Source organism: Anomalospiza imberbis, chromosome 1 (assembly GCF_031753505.1).
Source record: "Anomalospiza imberbis isolate Cuckoo-Finch-1a 21T00152 chromosome 1, ASM3175350v1, whole genome shotgun sequence".
NCBI classification, from domain to species: Eukaryota; Metazoa; Chordata; class Aves; order Passeriformes; family Viduidae; genus Anomalospiza; species Anomalospiza imberbis.
In genome coordinates this window covers 86,354,534-86,372,196 of record NC_089681.1, presented here as the reverse complement: position 1 = coordinate 86,372,196, position 17,663 = coordinate 86,354,534, and the positions used below count along the sequence as shown (strand labels likewise).

Sequence of the window (17,663 nt, the reverse complement as noted above, 5' to 3'; positions counted from 1 at the left end):
GAGTGCAGGAGGGAGCTGTCATTTGTCCATGACTGACTTCAAAGAAACACAATAGAGACAATGTTAATGGCACTTGGGCAAATCTTTCAGAGCTCACATCCACAGCTTGGCTCAGGACAGTGCCATTTAACATGACTGCACAATATCACGTTCTAACATGAGAGAATGTCGTAACCCAGACAACTCTTGCACGTCCTCATGACTGCTTTGGTGTTATGACATAAAATCTGTTTCAGTTTTGGATGCCAAGGGCATGATGCTTTGAGATAACACACTGGATCAAACTGACCCACAGCACAAACTGACCCACAGCAGACTCCACTGGAGCTGCTGGGAAGACTGTCTCATCACACAATGCTTTTTTTAATGTTTCCTTTCACAATCTCAGAAGCTTTAAAAAAAAGAAGGCATCTTAATCAGTGTCTCAAACTGCAGGGTGTTGTGCAGGAACAGCCTCAAGCCAAAAGCACCACAGGTACCAGAACCAATGCACAATTAAAATGGCTGTTCATCTACTGCCTGCTTTCAGCATCCAGCAAGGCTGGGGCTGCTGGGAGGATCAGGTCCATGAGAAAAAAACCTGTAGTTTCCACAAATCCCCAGTAACTCTCACTGGTCACATAACTGGTGGATGGACACTGGTGACACCTGTCACAGTGATGCGCAGATGTGCCCAGTAGATTGGACACAGAATCATGGAAATGTTGCTGAAATTGTCTGACCTCTTTCCCTGCCGATCATGCATTTGGGAAGAGAAGGAATGTTGAAGGTTTGAGCATTTGGCTCTCTCCAGGTTTCACAGAAGCCAGAGAAAACCCAGAGTGCTGACACAGCATACAGAGTGCTGTGCACTCCCCTGCCTTGGCCTTCTGGTAGCTCTGGCACCACAGGCACCAAAGCAACTGATTTATCCACACGAATCCAGTGCTACCTTGTCTTACAAAATCTGCAGGAAGGCATCTGTAGATACTCTACTGCCTAGTTTTCTTCAATCTTGGTTTTTTTGTGTTTTTTTTTTTTTTACCCTGTGACACTGATCTAACTTCTTGTGCTAGCTAGAGCTTCTTTCATGGGTGATAAAACAGCAGCCTGAGCTGCAGTTGTCTGTATTCACACAGGAATAAAGGAGAAGAAACCAGTTATTTGTTCAAGGGGTTCCTGTCCACAACGATAGAAGATAAAATTCAGAAAGCATCTTGGAACAAAAAAAAAAATCAAAATATTCAACTGCACAGGCAAAGCAAAACCTGGAAGTTTGGATCATTTGTCTATGTTTTCATTATTTCTTTTTGGTAAAGACTGCTTTCCAGTTTCAATGACCTCTTGAAAGTAAAGACAGAGGCTTTTGCTGTGCCTGTCTGTGCCTGCACCCCAGGCACTCACACACAGCCTGACTGCTTAACCCTCTGGCAGCTCGTCTGAAGGCCAGTTACTTTTCAGATAGCTAGAGAGCAAAATCAGTCAAGCTAAATCACATACATCCTGAAAACAAACAACAAGAAAACTGCTATGCATTGGGTGTGGGACTTTTTCTTCCCATTTTATTTTAAAGTCTCCTTCCAAACATTAACAAGTATGCACAACTCCTGTTTAGCAGCTACCTATGCAAAACAGCTTCCTCAGGGCTAAGTTCTTTCCTTCTGCTGTTTGTCCACTTGTTGAACTCTGAGTGTTTTGATGGAGGTGGCTCCTACTCGAGAGGGGCGTGATGGCACATCCACAGCACACCAAAAGGAAAAACCCTTGGGACCTCCAGGTTAGTGCCAGCCCAACCTAGCATCTTTGCCTGGCATCACCTAATGCATGCAAACACACCAGCTCCTGCAAGTCCCAAAAACAGTTCAGCTGTGCTTGAAGTGTGAAATTTGCCAATAAGGCAGGGCTTGCTAACATGGGTACAGCATCACAGTGATGGGGGCTTTGCTATGTCTGGTGTCAGTCACTGGCTGCCCCAAGTGCTTGCAGTTCTCATTCCTGCAACGTGTGTGCTTTTGCCATGTCCTAAAAGCCACAGCAGAAATCCATACCGCAGCAAGGAATGTGGTGACCCCCTCATGTTTTAGTTTTGCATATTTGAAAGGAAGCAGCCTAAGCTATTGAGCTATAAACAGGAAGACACCCTGACTGCACCTTTGACTTTTACTGTGTAGGTCAAACATCACAGATGTTGTGATAGTCCTATGCATGTGATCATTAAGGAAAAAAAGGAAAAATCCAAAACCAAGCAGCAGGTTCCAGAGTTCTCAAGGAGAGTTGCAACCTGCCCACGTTACAGGCAGCAGGTTGTTCCTTTGGCAGGTTAAGCAAGTTTCACTGCATCGAGTTAAGGGTGGAGAGGAAAAAGATTACTAGAGCTACAGCCCAAGATAAGTGGGAAGATAGAAAGCCAAGAAGTACAAAGGAGAGACACAATCTTCATCTCTCTCTTTTACTTTGCAACATGGATGTCATTCTGCCTGGAGACAACATTTATCACCCAACATGGGCTGAACTTCAGCAGATGCCAAGTCACATCCACATCCACAACCTTTCTTTCAAACACTCCCTTCACTGAGGCTTCTTCTACTTAAAAAGTTTCCTAACCATAATTAAGGGGGGGGGGGGGGGGAAGTATTTGTGTTGCCTTACTCCTTTAGAAGAGTTTGCCTTGATTAGATCTTACATGTAACACTGAAAATATTCAACCTCACTGTTCAGCCTGCCAAGATACAAGATGAACAGGAACAAAGCTGTGTTTAGAAGTTATTTTCCCTTTGTGACTATAACAACATATTTTGGCCTGACAACACTGGCATACTTAGAATGTAAAAGAGAGGCTCATAAGTCAGGCTGGCTTTCAGCATCTTACAGTGATAAAGAAAAATGATATGACATTCATCAGTTCCAAAAAATAAAGATAAACACTCAACGCTTTAAGTGAGAATGTAGTTCAGATAAAAAGAAGGGCAAAATAAGGACATGCACAGAAATGCCTATATTCAGTTGCAGATGCAAGTTACAAGCACCAGCAGCTTTGAAGTGACCACTACTGCAGCTCAGAAGACATCCAGAATCACACCAGATGAAACCTGGATTTTTTTTTTTTTCTAAATTAAATCAATGAATTTTGGCTCTGAGCCGTTCTACAGAGCAACCAAAGTACAGCAGACAAGTTCAGGAAGGTACAGAGCCCTGAAATCTGCACCTCATAGTCTCCCCAGCATGCATGCAAGTACATATGCACTTGGGACAGTGCTGAGGGTAGAACACTAAAATCCAACCATGATACACAGGATGACAGGAAGGAGATAAACACTTGAGCTTAATCTTAGGGAGGACTCATTTGCACTAAGTGCTAGCTGGCCTTGATTAACCTCTCAAAGTGGTGGAATTCTATTTAAAATTAGACCAGAGAAAGAACCAGAAAATTTTGCAAAAAAATAAATATAAAATGAAAAGAGGAAACTAAGTATTTTCCAAACATGGTCTGATCCACCTCTGAACTAAACTCTTAATGTTTAAGAACTGCTATGCAAAAAACCTGAAATACCTTGCATATTATATACTATGCTTTATGCAGCACAGCTGTATAAGTAAAAGCTCTCCTTATAATCTCTTCCCTCCCCCCCCCCCCATAAAGAATTCCACAGGTGAGCCAAGAGGATCCAACTGTGCTAGGACTGTGTGCCAGTCAGCCCTCCCAACAAAATCACATTTTTTCAAGTTCTTGACTGCCTTTCATTCCATCCTCCCACTTAGGATCACCTTCCGCTTCCCCTCTTCTGCCACAACTTTCCTCTCCCCTCTCAGGGTCACATGAGCAGATGAGCAGGATGACTAAGATGATAGTGCACAAGAATTCCCCTGGCTGGTTTTTTTTTTTTTAAGACAAATGAGCAGAAAAAGTTTCCAGCCCCACACTGTAATGCAGAGCATGACTTCAGGAGGGTGACTATTCCATTAGAACAGTAGCAAGTGAATATTTTGCTACTTTACATTGAAGAAGAGACTTCTGTAGTAATAGGCAAATGCAGAACTCAAGTGTCTTTCTCTTGAGGATGATGTTGGAACAATGTCTGTGGGAGGTGACTCGAGGGGAGGGCGGGTGAGCATCTGTCCTGCTGAAGTGACATGCAGCTCCTGCTGGTCACATCCTACCTAGTCTTTACCAGATCTCTAAAAAGGGCTCATGTATTTTCATAATGCCAAGGGGATTTGCATATTGATCATATAAGCTTTCTGGAGGTCTCAAAACAGGGCAGCCTACAACTTCAATGCCAAAACCAGAACGTGGGCAGGTTTTGACTGGCTGGCTCAAGGCTAGAATGAGCAACCAAAGCATCCTGAAGGAGGTAAATGCAAGATGCAGCTGATTCTGGCTCTGTGTCCCACTGAATTATGAACAAAACCAGGAGCTTCTGCTTTGCATGCAGATAACCTGATCAGCACCGCTTTGGCTCTTGGATAGAAATCATCCCTCAGCATGCGTGGGAATCCCTCACCTCTTAATTCTGGGGAGATAAAAGTACACTCTAGCTGCACCCTGAGTTTCCATGATTTCTGATGTGCTTTAGGCCCCAAAGTAAAAAGGCCTGTCTGGCTTGGAGGCCCGGCCTAAAGGAAGGTATGGAACAAAAGGGTGCATTTGCAGCCCCTGAGCAGGGTTCAGGGTTAAGCCTCTCCCTTAGAACTGTGGCAACACAAGCACTGCTGGCTTTCAGTCAAGAGAGGTTTATGCCAGGTAGGTCTGATTAGAAGGAGCAGCATGTCCAGAGGGGAGCAGCAAGCAATTTCACTGAGGCCGGGTTGGGAAAGTCCCAGCATCTAAATCAAGATTAATTCTTGAGCACAGAATCCAGTGTATGTATAAACACCCTCCTCCTCCCTCAAGTCTGTGGAAACCCGGTGGGGAGGCCAATGAATCTGGGCATTATCAGTCCAGAGAGATCATCTGACAGTATCAAGTTCAGGTTCTGGCTTCATATCCCACATATTATTATAAGTTTCTCCACTTTACCACTAGATGTACCCTATACTCTACTGTATTGCACATGATTATTCCTCATCTCCCTCGTGATTTCTAGACAGTTTGGTATCAAAACCAAATGGAAAATCCTTATACATCTGATGCTTATCTGAAGACAAGTAAGCCACACATCCAATCATTCAAATCAAAGACAAAGAATCAGTGCTTTCCATCCTTCACCTTATTTACAATACATTTTGCTTTTCCCCTTACAACAAAAAGAATTACTCAAGTTCTCAAGCTGGTCTGGGAAGGACTGAGCTAGATTCAATTGCTTTATGTCTTTCACTGTTTCGTGTTTCAAGATTTTTCATTTACACTGCTCCTCCCAAATAACAGTAAAAAAACTCCAAAGACTCATAAAACCCCTTTTCAATACTTTAAATAAAAAGTCTATCCTTCAGAACATCTGAAGGATGTTATCCTTCTAAACATCTCTGTTTAGAAAAAAATGCTCTGCTTTGTTAAGGCTTCGACTTAGTGACATGGTACCAGAACAAACAGGAGTGCAGGATGCATCCAAGAGGATGAAATTTGGACCATGATGTACTTCATGCTCCATGAAATGGAAAATGTCTCAAAGAAAGAGAAGACAGGCTTTAAAATCACACTCCTTTCAGATATTTTTATGCCACATTATCTTTGTCACTGTTTTTGTTCATTCTTCTTAAAAACTGATACTTTAGCCCAAGTTGCCTGGAAATGTAGGAAAACACAGGGAACTTCTCTTCAAAGCTCCTGCCATTTGATGCATACAGGAAGTAAATCCCAAACAAAGAGAAAGTGAAGCAGCAGTATTTTTAGGAACAATCATTTAATACCCTGCTGCTAAGTCCCTCCTTAACAGTCTAATGAATATGACTGAAACTTAAGTCAAAAGTGCAGTAACATTATGCCCTTGGGTTAAAAAATTTAGTCAGTTGTTTGTTTGTTAAAACACGTAAAGAATCTGTATTGACAATGTATTTCCAGTGTTAATTACCAACATCACCCACTTAAGAGAGCAATCTTCTCAGCCCTTGCCAGCTGTAATCACAGGAACCAAAAAGATGCAGGTAATTTTGCAAATCAGACATGAACTGTACTAGGACATGTTTCTGTTTGTCTTCTCTTTTTGGCTTAATACTTGATTCCTCAAAAAAACCCAAAAATGGCCCAGAAAGACCTCAGACACGCACACATACTCTGCAGCAAGTCATGAGACAAATACCAAAATCCCAATCACATGGGAAAGTCCCTCTTACAACTGCGGAGCAATTTCAAAACAAATTCCAAGCACCCCCATACACTCTAGTGGTAACCAGTGCTGGACCCTAGCATGGGACAAACCAAAGGAAGCTGAGCAGCAGGAGGCCTCTATGGCTATGCTGGTAGAAAAGTCACTGCAGTGCATGCAGGGAAAGGGTAGGGTAGGGCAAACAGGTCCCAGGAAGGATGAGATTGGGACGTCCTGACTCATTTCAGCCACATGTCTGTAAGGAGGCCCACAGGAGATCCCCCTGCTAGCACTCCCCATGACAGCCAGGCAGTGTCATCCTGCTGGCATGGTGGCACACCACATCACCCTCTCGGAGCCCTGGGGAGCCTCTCCACGCAGCAGCGTGCGGCGGCACACGGGTGTATGTGACCCCTCGGTGCCGCACAGGTGGCATACAGACATGGCCTCAGCATCCTCCCCAGCTCATAGCGGCTGCCGCACCGCCTGGCTCCCAGCGCAGTGAGATTCTCCTGGCTGAAGGCATCGCTGAGATGACAGAAGTGCCATTATTCAGATCCACCAAGGCTGGCTGGGTGTGCTAAGGCTGAAAAAGCCAAGGGTGATTAAATTTGAACGACAGATTTCAAGCCTCTTTTCATTGCTACCAGGACAGTCTGCAAAGTTAGCCAGTGCCACGCAGCTGCCAATACGTGATACCTAAGGATATATGATACACGCACATGCACACAGAGCATTCTATATTTTTATCCTAGAGAAAAAAATGTGCTTTGCTGTGAATAAAAGCAAGTTGTAAGCATGAGAGGAAAGATAATACATGAGAGGAAAGATCTACAAATCCAACGAGGGGGGGTACCACTTCTGAATAATTATTCTGTATTCACATTTAAGCAACTACTTGCTACACAGACTCAGCAAGTTCAAACAGGCTGAAATTGATACAACTGCATTCCCAGCTTGGCTCAAAGTTACTCCTATTCCCTAACAGCCACGTTGTCAGAACACCTCAAATGAAAAAAAGGGAGACAAATATTTGCCTGATGATGCTGTGACAGGGAAGTGATTCAAACCATGCCTCCAAAGCAAAGCTTCCCTGAGGACTGCAGAAGAAAGCAGTTTGCATCAACCCTGGCATAAAGGAGGGCAAGAGGAGGAAATGCAGTGTGAGTTTCCCAGTACCACTTCACCAAGCTGTCACACACAGTTTACATTATGTTCAGAGCAGACCTAAATTAACAATGCCAAGGAGACTTCCAAGCTGTAAGAAACTTTTTCAGTGGGAAAAGATTCTCCTTTATTAAACAAGATCCTTCTCAGGCCACCATACATCCTTAAGCTTAGAGAAAAAAAAGGATTAACAACAGCAAAATTAAGCAGAAGTAATATTTTTTAAATGTACAAAAAATCTGGCCTGGGCCATTCTGAACTGTTTCCTTCAATCTTTTTGGAGATTTGTGGTTTTCAGGCATGTCCTTTAGATACCAGACTATATAACCTTATTTGGTTACTTCACTGCTGATTTTTCAGGAAACTTTATGTTTAAAGAAAACAGGTGTTATTAGGAGGTAAGGATAATTAAGGCCATTTTAAATTTTAGTAACGGGGGAAAATGGAGAGAGAAGGAAAGAGAAAATCAGAGAAAGTATATCACAACAGGGAAAAGATTTAGCCTAAAGAGCAAACACAGTCAAAGAAGTCCTAGGTATGTCCTGCCTCCCCTCCAGAACCAACACCCCTTTCTTAACCAAGCAAACATAAGCCTCAGCTACTTCCCAGAAGCAGGCAAAGCCCTCTTGCTGTTGGTTCCCTCTCACACTCCACTGTTGAGCAATCCTGATGGCACAGCACAGAACAACTTGCTGCGTCACACAACTCAAGAAGGGAAACACAGACAGCCAGGGACGCTGTGCAGATGGAGCAGGGTATCTCTCCCTGACACACACACGCACACAACAGGCGCACGCATGCAAGGAAGCTGCACGAGATAAGGAAGCCCATCTTCCTTAAAAGCAGGTTCTCCACATGACCCCGGTATCAGCAGCCACCAAGTATCTCAAGGGGCAAGGAAGTAAAAGGTTATCACTGCGTACACACAAACTGCAAACTTCCCAGCACTGAGGATGGCATCCTAGCAAAAGCAGTTTCACGTGCTCAGCCCATTTCCTCTCCTGTTCCTGAACATGTGGTCCTCCTTCCTAAGAGCATTCCTTTGCTTGAGGAGAGAAGCACTAGGAAGAAGTTCACATTTTGTTACGTGTCTGTTAAGTCAAACTGGAAACAAAAATCCCTGGATGACCTGTGCTACTTTACAGGAGTTTGAGAACTTTAAGAGTTCATACAGTCCATGAACAATTTACACCTTACTCTCTCTCCCCTTTGTCTGAATCTGTCAAAAAAGCTACCACTGAAGCGTCTTAGTGTAAAAAATGAGCCACACAGAGGATGGACACCTTCTCTGTTTCAAGGTATCCTTCCACATGAGTCAGCACTGGAAAGCTGACTGAGGATTTACAAAAAAAATCACGTAAGAGTGTTTAGCAAACTTCAGCTAAGAGACCAGCCTGAAGAACTCGGCATATCTCTAGATACCCTCAAGAAACAGAAAGCAGTATTTGCATATTGTGTGCTATTCAGTAGCCGTATAATGGCACTACTACTTGAAAAACTGTGCCTTTGCCTAACTGTGTACATTGTACATATGAGCATCATAGCTCAGCAACCCAAGTGAAAGGATCTGGCTAAGTCCAAATGACAAGCTTCCCCTTGCTTTTTTATTTTTTTTTAACAGCTACAGAAGCTTCTTCCCCCAGTGCTGTTAATCTACTGTTATGGAATAGCCCTATTTTTAAAAGAGGGGAGGAAAGAAAGAAGAAAAAACTTGCTGACCCTGAGAGGGGGTATGTTCTGCCTTTTGCTAGTTCCAGCATGTTGAACTAGAACAGGTTGAGCAGGTTAGATACTAGGGGGGAAAAATGTAAAGCTGGAAGACATACATTAAAGGTGGAATGACAGCAACCACAAATGCAGTTTGCGATAGACTTTTTCCTCATTCTCGTGGGTACTTTGCCCAGGAATCTTTTCGGGGGATAGGAGGACAGGGAATACATGTTCATAAGGAAAGTGATGCAAGTATTTCTGATATGCATGCACAACAGGCTGAACAAAGATTACCTTAACACACAAACTCTCCCAGCAAACTTTCTCACCACCGTCATTTTCTACACAGAATCAGGCAACTAAAGTACAAGCTACAAGACAAACCATGAACCGAAAAGTGAACAAAACAACACGTTATTTGTTAACCTTGAGAGCTAGCATGTCCACAAGAATCACAAGTCAGATTTATGGCAGAGGACTAAAAGCACCTCAACTCCTCACAAAGATCACCTGGATTTTCTAGTGTTTGCTAAGTTACGGCTTGTATTTATTTTGTAGCTCTTCAAGGTGAGAAGGGGAGGAAACATCCCTGAGAATACTAGACCTTCAGAGGAGGTGATATTCCTGAAAGGGTACTTATGTGGAGAGATCAAGGTCTTGCACTGCCATGTGCTCTAAGACTAGAGTCTAATCTGTCAAGTGGCTTGTGCTTATTTGAACTGTGACATGGGTAACAAAGCAGCACTAAGCTATGCTCAATACGCTCTGTTATATGGGAGATTCATGTTACTGCCCGTGAGGAGGGCGGCATTACCCTGCCATGTCAGACCACCTTCTCCTCGACACAAATCACACCAGAAACCTAAACTCATTAAGACTGTCCCCTTTTTTTTGCCTTGCAGAAAACCAAAACACAAGAACCCACAGCCTTACAATGCACAAGATTAGACTTGTGCAAAGGCACACACAGAGAAAGGCAACACACAGAGAAAATCTAGGACTGAAATGCACACTGAAGTCTTATGTTTAGGTACTGAGGAGCTCTGGAGATGCAAGTATAATGTTCCTCATTGTGTACGCTTAGGTTCTCAAGAACAATGGAGCTAATTAAGGTCTGCGTATAAATCTTAACTCTGCACTTCCTTGCTTCGCTTGATTCTAATCAGATCTCAGCATTCATGTTTTTGTGTTAACTTCCTTTGCTGTTCTTTAACGATAACTGAAGGGGGATACTATGCAAGCCTACAAGCAGCATGTAACACATCTGAAATCATGGCATCTCCTTCCAGCTCTGAGGGCTCACAGAGTTTCTGTGGCACAGGAGGTCATCCAGAGTCTTTTACTGCTGAAGATACTGGTGGAGGGTTTTTTTTTTTGAGCACCCTATTTTTGAGACATGTTAATTAAATAAAAGTTTATATATAGTCTTTCCAGAAGTAAATCTACACAGCAACAGTGAGACAGACAAAAGTTTCTTCCTGGAACAATTAAAACCACTGTAGACTTCTAATTCTAATCAAAGACACAGAGAAACAGACTCTTCTCTTACTGCTGTATTGTTGTTGAAAAGGCTTTCTCTCTTTCTAATTTAACCTTCTTCAAAACATTGGGGTCTCAGCAGAGTACCAAACACATATTCTGGGTATTATCTGCTGACAGGAGAGGCCAAAAAGCTTCCCTCCACCTGTTTCTCCATCCTTATTTACAAAATGTACTAGCAAAAAATCTAACAAACATTCTTAACTGCAAAGAACACCAAACCACCTATCACATCTCACCTGCATCATCCCACAACTACAGTCATCAGTTGCTAGAAGCAGAAGTTAGTCCTCTAGTGTTCATTATCCCTGCTGAAGAATTAGAGCATTTGCATTTGCTGAAGCTTATCTTTCACTAGCATGCTGACAGTGGTTAAATCATCCCCCCACATATAAGGAATGGATTTAAAAGCCTGTAGTACAGCCTGGTTCTTAATATTTAAGAGCAATGCTTACCCATTACTACATTGAAATAAAAGCTCCTTAGGAGATGACCAAAGAGACATTTCTATTGTGCAAGACAATGAGAGACAGCCTTTTCACATGTGTGAAGTGTCAATCATTTTCTGTGTGGTGAGCTACTCGGCTATTTGTTTTTAGCTTCAAGATGTCGTACATTCAGTTTTTCAAAGCTACACCAAATTTCTACTTGCAAACCACCAGAAAGCAAACCATGTTCTAATAAGGCAGGTCCTCTCCTCTTCTGGGAAGGAAAAAAAGGTATTCATCACATTTGGCTATGTTCTGCTTCCAAAACTTCCATCATAAGCAAATGCCAGCCTGCACGTGCTGGACTACAGAGATCCCATTTGTACGTGAAGGCTGGGCATTGTTACTGCGCTGCACCCCACAAAGCACACACAACGTACTGGAAGCAGGCCAATGCCATAAATAACATGGGAGCAATTCACAGGTGGAATGCAAGAGAGGATGGATTCAGCCAGATCTTGAGGACACTCTGCCTCTATTGGACATTTGCAGAGTCACAGGTGGCCTGTGTACATGCCTGCCCATGACACACAGACTCTTGTTAAAGGGAGCAGGGAAACCTTTGAAGTGTATGCATCCCAACCCCTATGTCTGTATCAGGATACAACACTCATTTTCTGAGCAGCGCATTACAATCTTCCAGACTTGCACGCTCTTCATGTGCCAGCAAAGATGGCTCGTTAAAATGTCAAAATTCACAGATTACCCTCCAGCATGTGCATTTTCTGTCCTTCTCAAGAAACTCAGTCAGCAACACACAGGTGCACACATAAAGTGTTGTTTCAGAAAGACTTGAACATCAGAGTATTACCATACCTTGATTAAAAGGACAGCTGTTTATCTCTCCACAGCGTATTAAAATCAGAAGTTTGGGAAAACTATCTAGTACTGAAAATAAGATTGAGAAATGAAAGTGCCTTCTTAATTAAAAGAAGAAATACCTTCTTTGATAGGACCCTTTGTAAGAATGCTTCAAAGCATAGCTTCTGCGATCCAGATCTTCCAATCTGAGTTTCAAAGACTTCTGCATGTGGTTGTTGCATGTGGTGTTTCACATGTGCCAAAAAAAAAAATCCCCCAACTTTGAGACCTGCTCCTGAGATGGTACATAAACAGCCCACAAGTACCTAAGCAGGATGTAAATAAAAAGCCATTCTGAATAATTCTGTCACGTATGGGGCAAGGAATGAAAGAAGAGAAAGAAGGTAGATACTTTCTACATTTTAGTTTCAAATGAAACACTTCAGTTAGCTTGCATTACTGGACTTATATGGACAGTCTGGAGAAAACCAGCCATGGACAATGCTCCTTCATTTACCAAACTGGGAAGCTGTGGCTGAAACACATGTGTTATCCCTTTACTCTTTTCAGACTTGCCACAGAGCCTTTAATAGCTTCCCACTGGAAACTGGCAGGAAGGTCATTTCTCACCTCCCTTTTGGCATTTATACCCCATTAACATTTTCTACTTGCATGGAGAGCATGTCTTTGGCAGGGAGGAAAACGTGACTTTAAAGTGATAGGCACGGACTTTCCCTTAGTCACAGAAATGGAAAAGGAACTGCTGGCAAAGTATCCTACCCCCAAAGGAAACACTTTTGGAGCAAGTGGAGGCATCGCCCTTCCCACTGAAGGCTGATGCACGTTCTATTCGAATGCAGCACAGTAAGTCAAGGAGAATTTTTTCTCCACCTCAAGGTCCCTTCCTAATTCTCACAAACCACCACTACAACGACAGCAGCAGGCTAACTCCTCTGTCTGCATTTTGGGGAGAGCTAGTGGTAGAGACAGAGTAAGAGACTTGAAACCTCCTATTTGGTGTCAGAGTCTAGACCCAAAAGGTCTCCTCGGAGTTGGCATTATTCACAGATAAACTCCCTAGGGAGTTACTGTGACAGCACAGATGAAAACCTTTGGGAAGTCTTTAGTAGTTACAATCTTCTGAGTGGAGACAGTACACTGGAAATCCCCACCTCTTACACAGCTACAGAAACTCTTCATACACCCCCGTCCCCTCCATATGGTTTATGTTCCTGATGGAGATATGAGTATTCACCTTTAATTCACTGTGACTGAGAGAAAGCCACAGGGTCTGTCTCTCTAGCAAAGAAGGGTGAGGATAAGGCATATCCTAAATTGCAGATTTTCTTATGTACTGATCATTACAGTGCCAGTTACAGGACTGTTGAACTCAAAACTACCGTGATTTAACTCTTTCCTTTAACTTTCCTAAAAAGAAAACAATGCTCCCAAATCTCTAATCAGCTCCTGATTCTAGAAGGCTTGCTATTTCCAAGAAGACTTGCTCTTTCCAACAGTGGTCAAAAACAAAACTCTAAAAAACTTAGCATCATCTCCAGGTCTTCTTCTCCAGAGCAATTCCTGATGCTGATGCCAGGCACTAACAGATCTTCCAGTTGTTGTATCAGATTGTACCAACCCTCCAAAACAGTAGGAGAGGCACTGATATAGTAGCAGACAGTCTGACAGCACATCAGGAAGAATGAGAAAATCAGGTTTTTGCTCTGGACACTGAGCATTCTCCAGAGACCTTTGCTCACTCCAAATGTGACTATCCCCACAAAAGGCTCAGGTCACTCCTGAACAGCCTGCCATCCTGTAAGAGAGTTTTCTGAAATGCCCTGGGCTCAAAGTTCCCTGTTGAAAATCCTGGCCAAGAGTTACACTGGTCAGAAAAGGAAGCAGGTTTTAACCTCTTTTTCTTACTAGGTATTGCACAAGAGAACCTTCCCACTCCACCCCAATCTGCTGTGCCCATTCAACTTAACTTGTTGACGAGGAGCCAAGGAGCACAACAAAATGAAATTGGACTTCATGTGAGAGGCTATGACTCATTTACAAATGAAGTGTTGCATGTATTGTGGGAGTCAGGAAGGCCAGCATCGATTTCGCAAGTGAAGAGTACATGCAACACCCCAGCACAGCTACAGTAACTCAAGGAAGAGATGTGCAGGAAACAGCACACAGGGAGTTCTCACTCACTTCACAAAAAGTTCACCTGCTGCACAGCAGTTTTACTGTAATGCAAAAGAGCATCAATTAAGAGCTCTCGAGTTTTTTTTCTCCCTTGGTAAAGTGAAGGTGGTGAAAGAATACTTTTGATGGAGATGGTCAGCACTTGAGAGTGAAACAAAATTGGTAATCATTTTCTAACCCAAAAAAGCAACCAAAACTTGTTTCCTTCCCTCCTCTACTCAGCTGAATGCCTAATGATGTGGCTGCTTTGAGGCTGGAAGACTGATCAGAAATTTCATTCTGTGATGGAACAGCAGTAAGTACTCCCACGGCACAGTATTTCCCTGGACAAAACCATTCCATTGAACTTTTTCCCCTAAAAGGTCTTTTAAAAGTCTGGATTTAAAAATAGTATAGACAGCTAAATAAGAGTCAGAACATGGCAGGGGGGAAAAGAGAAGAGAGGATGTACATGGCATAAACCTACACACTTTTCCCACCATTCAGATACCAGCAGACCAATTTCTCCCTTGCTCCTCTCCTGTAAAATAAGCATATTTGGTGTAAGTGCAGTAAATCCTGGGAAGCTCTTGCAGGACCTTCACAAGTTACACTGATGCTTTACCAGCACATCACAAGTTTTTGCTGAACCTGTAACTCCTCTCTCTGACCCCATGTTGTGCAGTGGTCAAGGGATACCACCCTGCTGGCTACCAGGGGCACATGAGAAAATTTTTTGTTGTTTTTTTGCTGGTTTGGACATCCATCTATCACTTCTTAGATATAATAGCACAAAAACAGAGAACAATAAAAGAACTGCACACAAAAGAGGAGAAAGATGGACTTGTAGTATCATCTAGCTGGTACAGAAGAACAGACATGGCACCATTACAGACATGGCCTGCAGGAGTTAGACATGAGGCAGGACCTGGCAAACAGGTCCTGGCTCTGGAATCCTGAGGCAGAAGCAGTTTTGAATGAGATGTGAGACGCATTCAGCCATAGCACTGACAGTCCATTGGACATGATGCTAGAGCTAAGTTTGAGATGCCTGAAAAAGAAATTTCCTTCACACCAGTTTAGACCAGAAATACCTGTTTCAGAAGGAGGTACTAGTGGGCAAAATGAATGTTTTTGTTGCGAGTATGTCATAGCACCAGATAAAAAAATTGATTTCACTTTGCATTTATCCTCATCTGCCTACTTGCACATTCATGCCTCCCTTTAGCAACAAGATCCAGTATTACAGACAGTTATAGCAACAAGAAAAGGTTATTCACTGAAAAAGACCAGAAGGCACAGTCTGCCAACCACAACTCTCCTTTAGCAGAACCAGCATGTTTCAGTGTGCTCAGGATTTTGCTTGTCATGGGTCTGGGGTCACACGTTGCAGAGATACCAAGCTTGGGAACAGCTTTCTGCTGCTGCAAGGCAGACCTGCACAAGAAGGAGCTTAACAGAACTGACAGGCATCTATCAGACAAAAAAACTTTTAATATCAAGAGTTTCCTTGCATGAACTTAGGTCTTTCTTAGTGCGGTCAGTAAATACAGCACTCCATCCTGGTAATTTCAGGCATCATCTTGTTAAGAGAAAAAATTAAAACCAAACTATCTTCTCATCAGAAGGTACTGATCTCTACTTCTTTTGGGCAAGTCACTGAGTCTGGCAATTCTGGCTATAAATTTGCTACAAAAGCATGCTAAGAATTTCTACACGGGGAAAGCTGTGTAAGCAAAGGTGACTACATCAATCTCTTACAGGCCTGGAGTCAAGTTTCAGGGGAAGCCTCTATTTCCTGCTTCTAGGAGAGCATAAGAGATGCCCAGTGAGCAAAAACTCACATAAAGTTTTTTTTTACCACACGAGCAGTCCTTCAGCAAGCCACCCAGACACAAGTGACCGACCATCCCCGAGTTCCACCACTGGAAGTCACCCTTGGATACTGACAGTGGCATCAGTTGCAACTCAGCAGTGGCCCTGCGTTCCACACGTCACACAGAGTAATGACCCGACCTGGCAAACATGGCTCACAACACCTCTGGTCAGATGAGTCAGATGTGTGATTTATTCAGTGCCCAAGGCCAGTATCTCTTTGTGTTCTTCCCTTCTCATTTTTTATGTATCTTGCTAACTCTCCCCAGTTGTAATCAAATGTAAGTTAAATAAATATAGAATCACGAAACTGCATTTCCTCTCTTTTCATCTAAGTGTTTAACAGGAACAAAATTATACAGAAAAGGTAATGCTGCAAGTAGGTATTGCTCCCACCATGTAGAACTATGTTATCTTTCCTACTGTTATCAAAATCACCCTTTCATTCTACCTATAGCACAGGTATAGGTAGAATATTTTCCTGATTATTACTAACAATTTTCCTACTGCTTGGAAAATTATTAGTAATAATCAGGGAAACAAGACTTCTTCCTTTCCACACAGAAACAGTCTGTAACTATCACTCCTGCCCTTTTGCTTGTAAGCAATATTCTTTACCCCCACCTGTCTTACAGTTTCTTTGTAGGTTGTAAACTCTTTGATATGGGGACTAAAGCTATGTGGGAATCCATGAAGTTTTAATCAGTTCTGAGATGTTCCACCCATGCAAATAAATGAATAATGAATCAAGGGATGAGAGAGGGGAAGGAAAACCCATGTGCTTTAACATTTTGTTTCCCCAGTTGACAACTGTACATATTGCTACATCCCTACAAAGGAAATTACATCTGGAAATTTGGATTGCAGAGAATTTGCCAGATCTATAGTGCAATAAGTTGCCTACAGTGCAAACAAATATTGATGCATATATTTAAAAACAAGATAAATATACCAAAGAGGAATCTTCATGATGGTACTTGGATACTTAAGTACATAACACCAACAAAACACCAGATGTTCTAATACAACGACTCAAATCCATGACTCTGAAGCTACAAAATTAGAAGCTACTGTATAACTTGGCTATATATTTTAACCCCTAAGAAAAATCCATTTGTCATACTACTATTACTATTAAAAAAAAAAAGCTGTAACAACTCTTGATAATACTTAAAGAAAGCTAGAAGATCTTTCTCAGTTCTGATTTCTTCCCACTACTTAAGCATCCTAGTAGCTGTAGTGTGTGTTATGACACATTTGTAGGTCACAGATACTCCACATTTCCTACCCAAGTGTCTTTAGTCAGCTTGCTAGTCCCTCCAAGGAAACAAAACAGCCCCCTATGCTGTAAACCTTTCCAAACTCCTGGGACACGATCAGCACTCACCTGTGCATGTTTCCATTGGTGGTGAAGGACTGTCCACATACTGAACATTTATAAGGCCTTTCACCTGAGTGCACCAGCATGTGGCGATCAAGGGAGCTCGCTGAGCTCAGAGACTTTCCACAGATGCTGCAGGAATGGTCTGTCCCTCCAGTGTCAGTGTTATGCTAGAGAAAGCAATAATTTTTTTTTTCATTGAACGCCCCTTCTGAAGTGCCAGTAAAATATCAGCAAGAACTATAAACATCTTAAATTAAGCAGCTCTGAAGAGCTAATTGGCACAATACCTTATATGAGGGTGTG

General features: G+C 42.6%; 1 protein-coding gene across 8 annotated transcripts in view; it reads right to left on the bottom strand.

Annotated features, from left to right (window-relative positions):
• Window positions 1-17,663, bottom strand: part of RREB1 (ras responsive element binding protein 1) — a 119,814-nt gene that overhangs the window by 38,230 nt on the left and 63,921 nt on the right. For all 8 annotated transcript variants that reach the window (XM_068198982.1, XM_068198924.1, XM_068198934.1 and 5 more), the window contains one exon: window positions 17,364-17,527. In XM_068198982.1, the coding sequence (XP_068055083.1) occupies window positions 17,364-17,527 (164 nt within the window). The remainder of the gene's footprint in view (window positions 1-17,363; window positions 17,528-17,663) is intronic.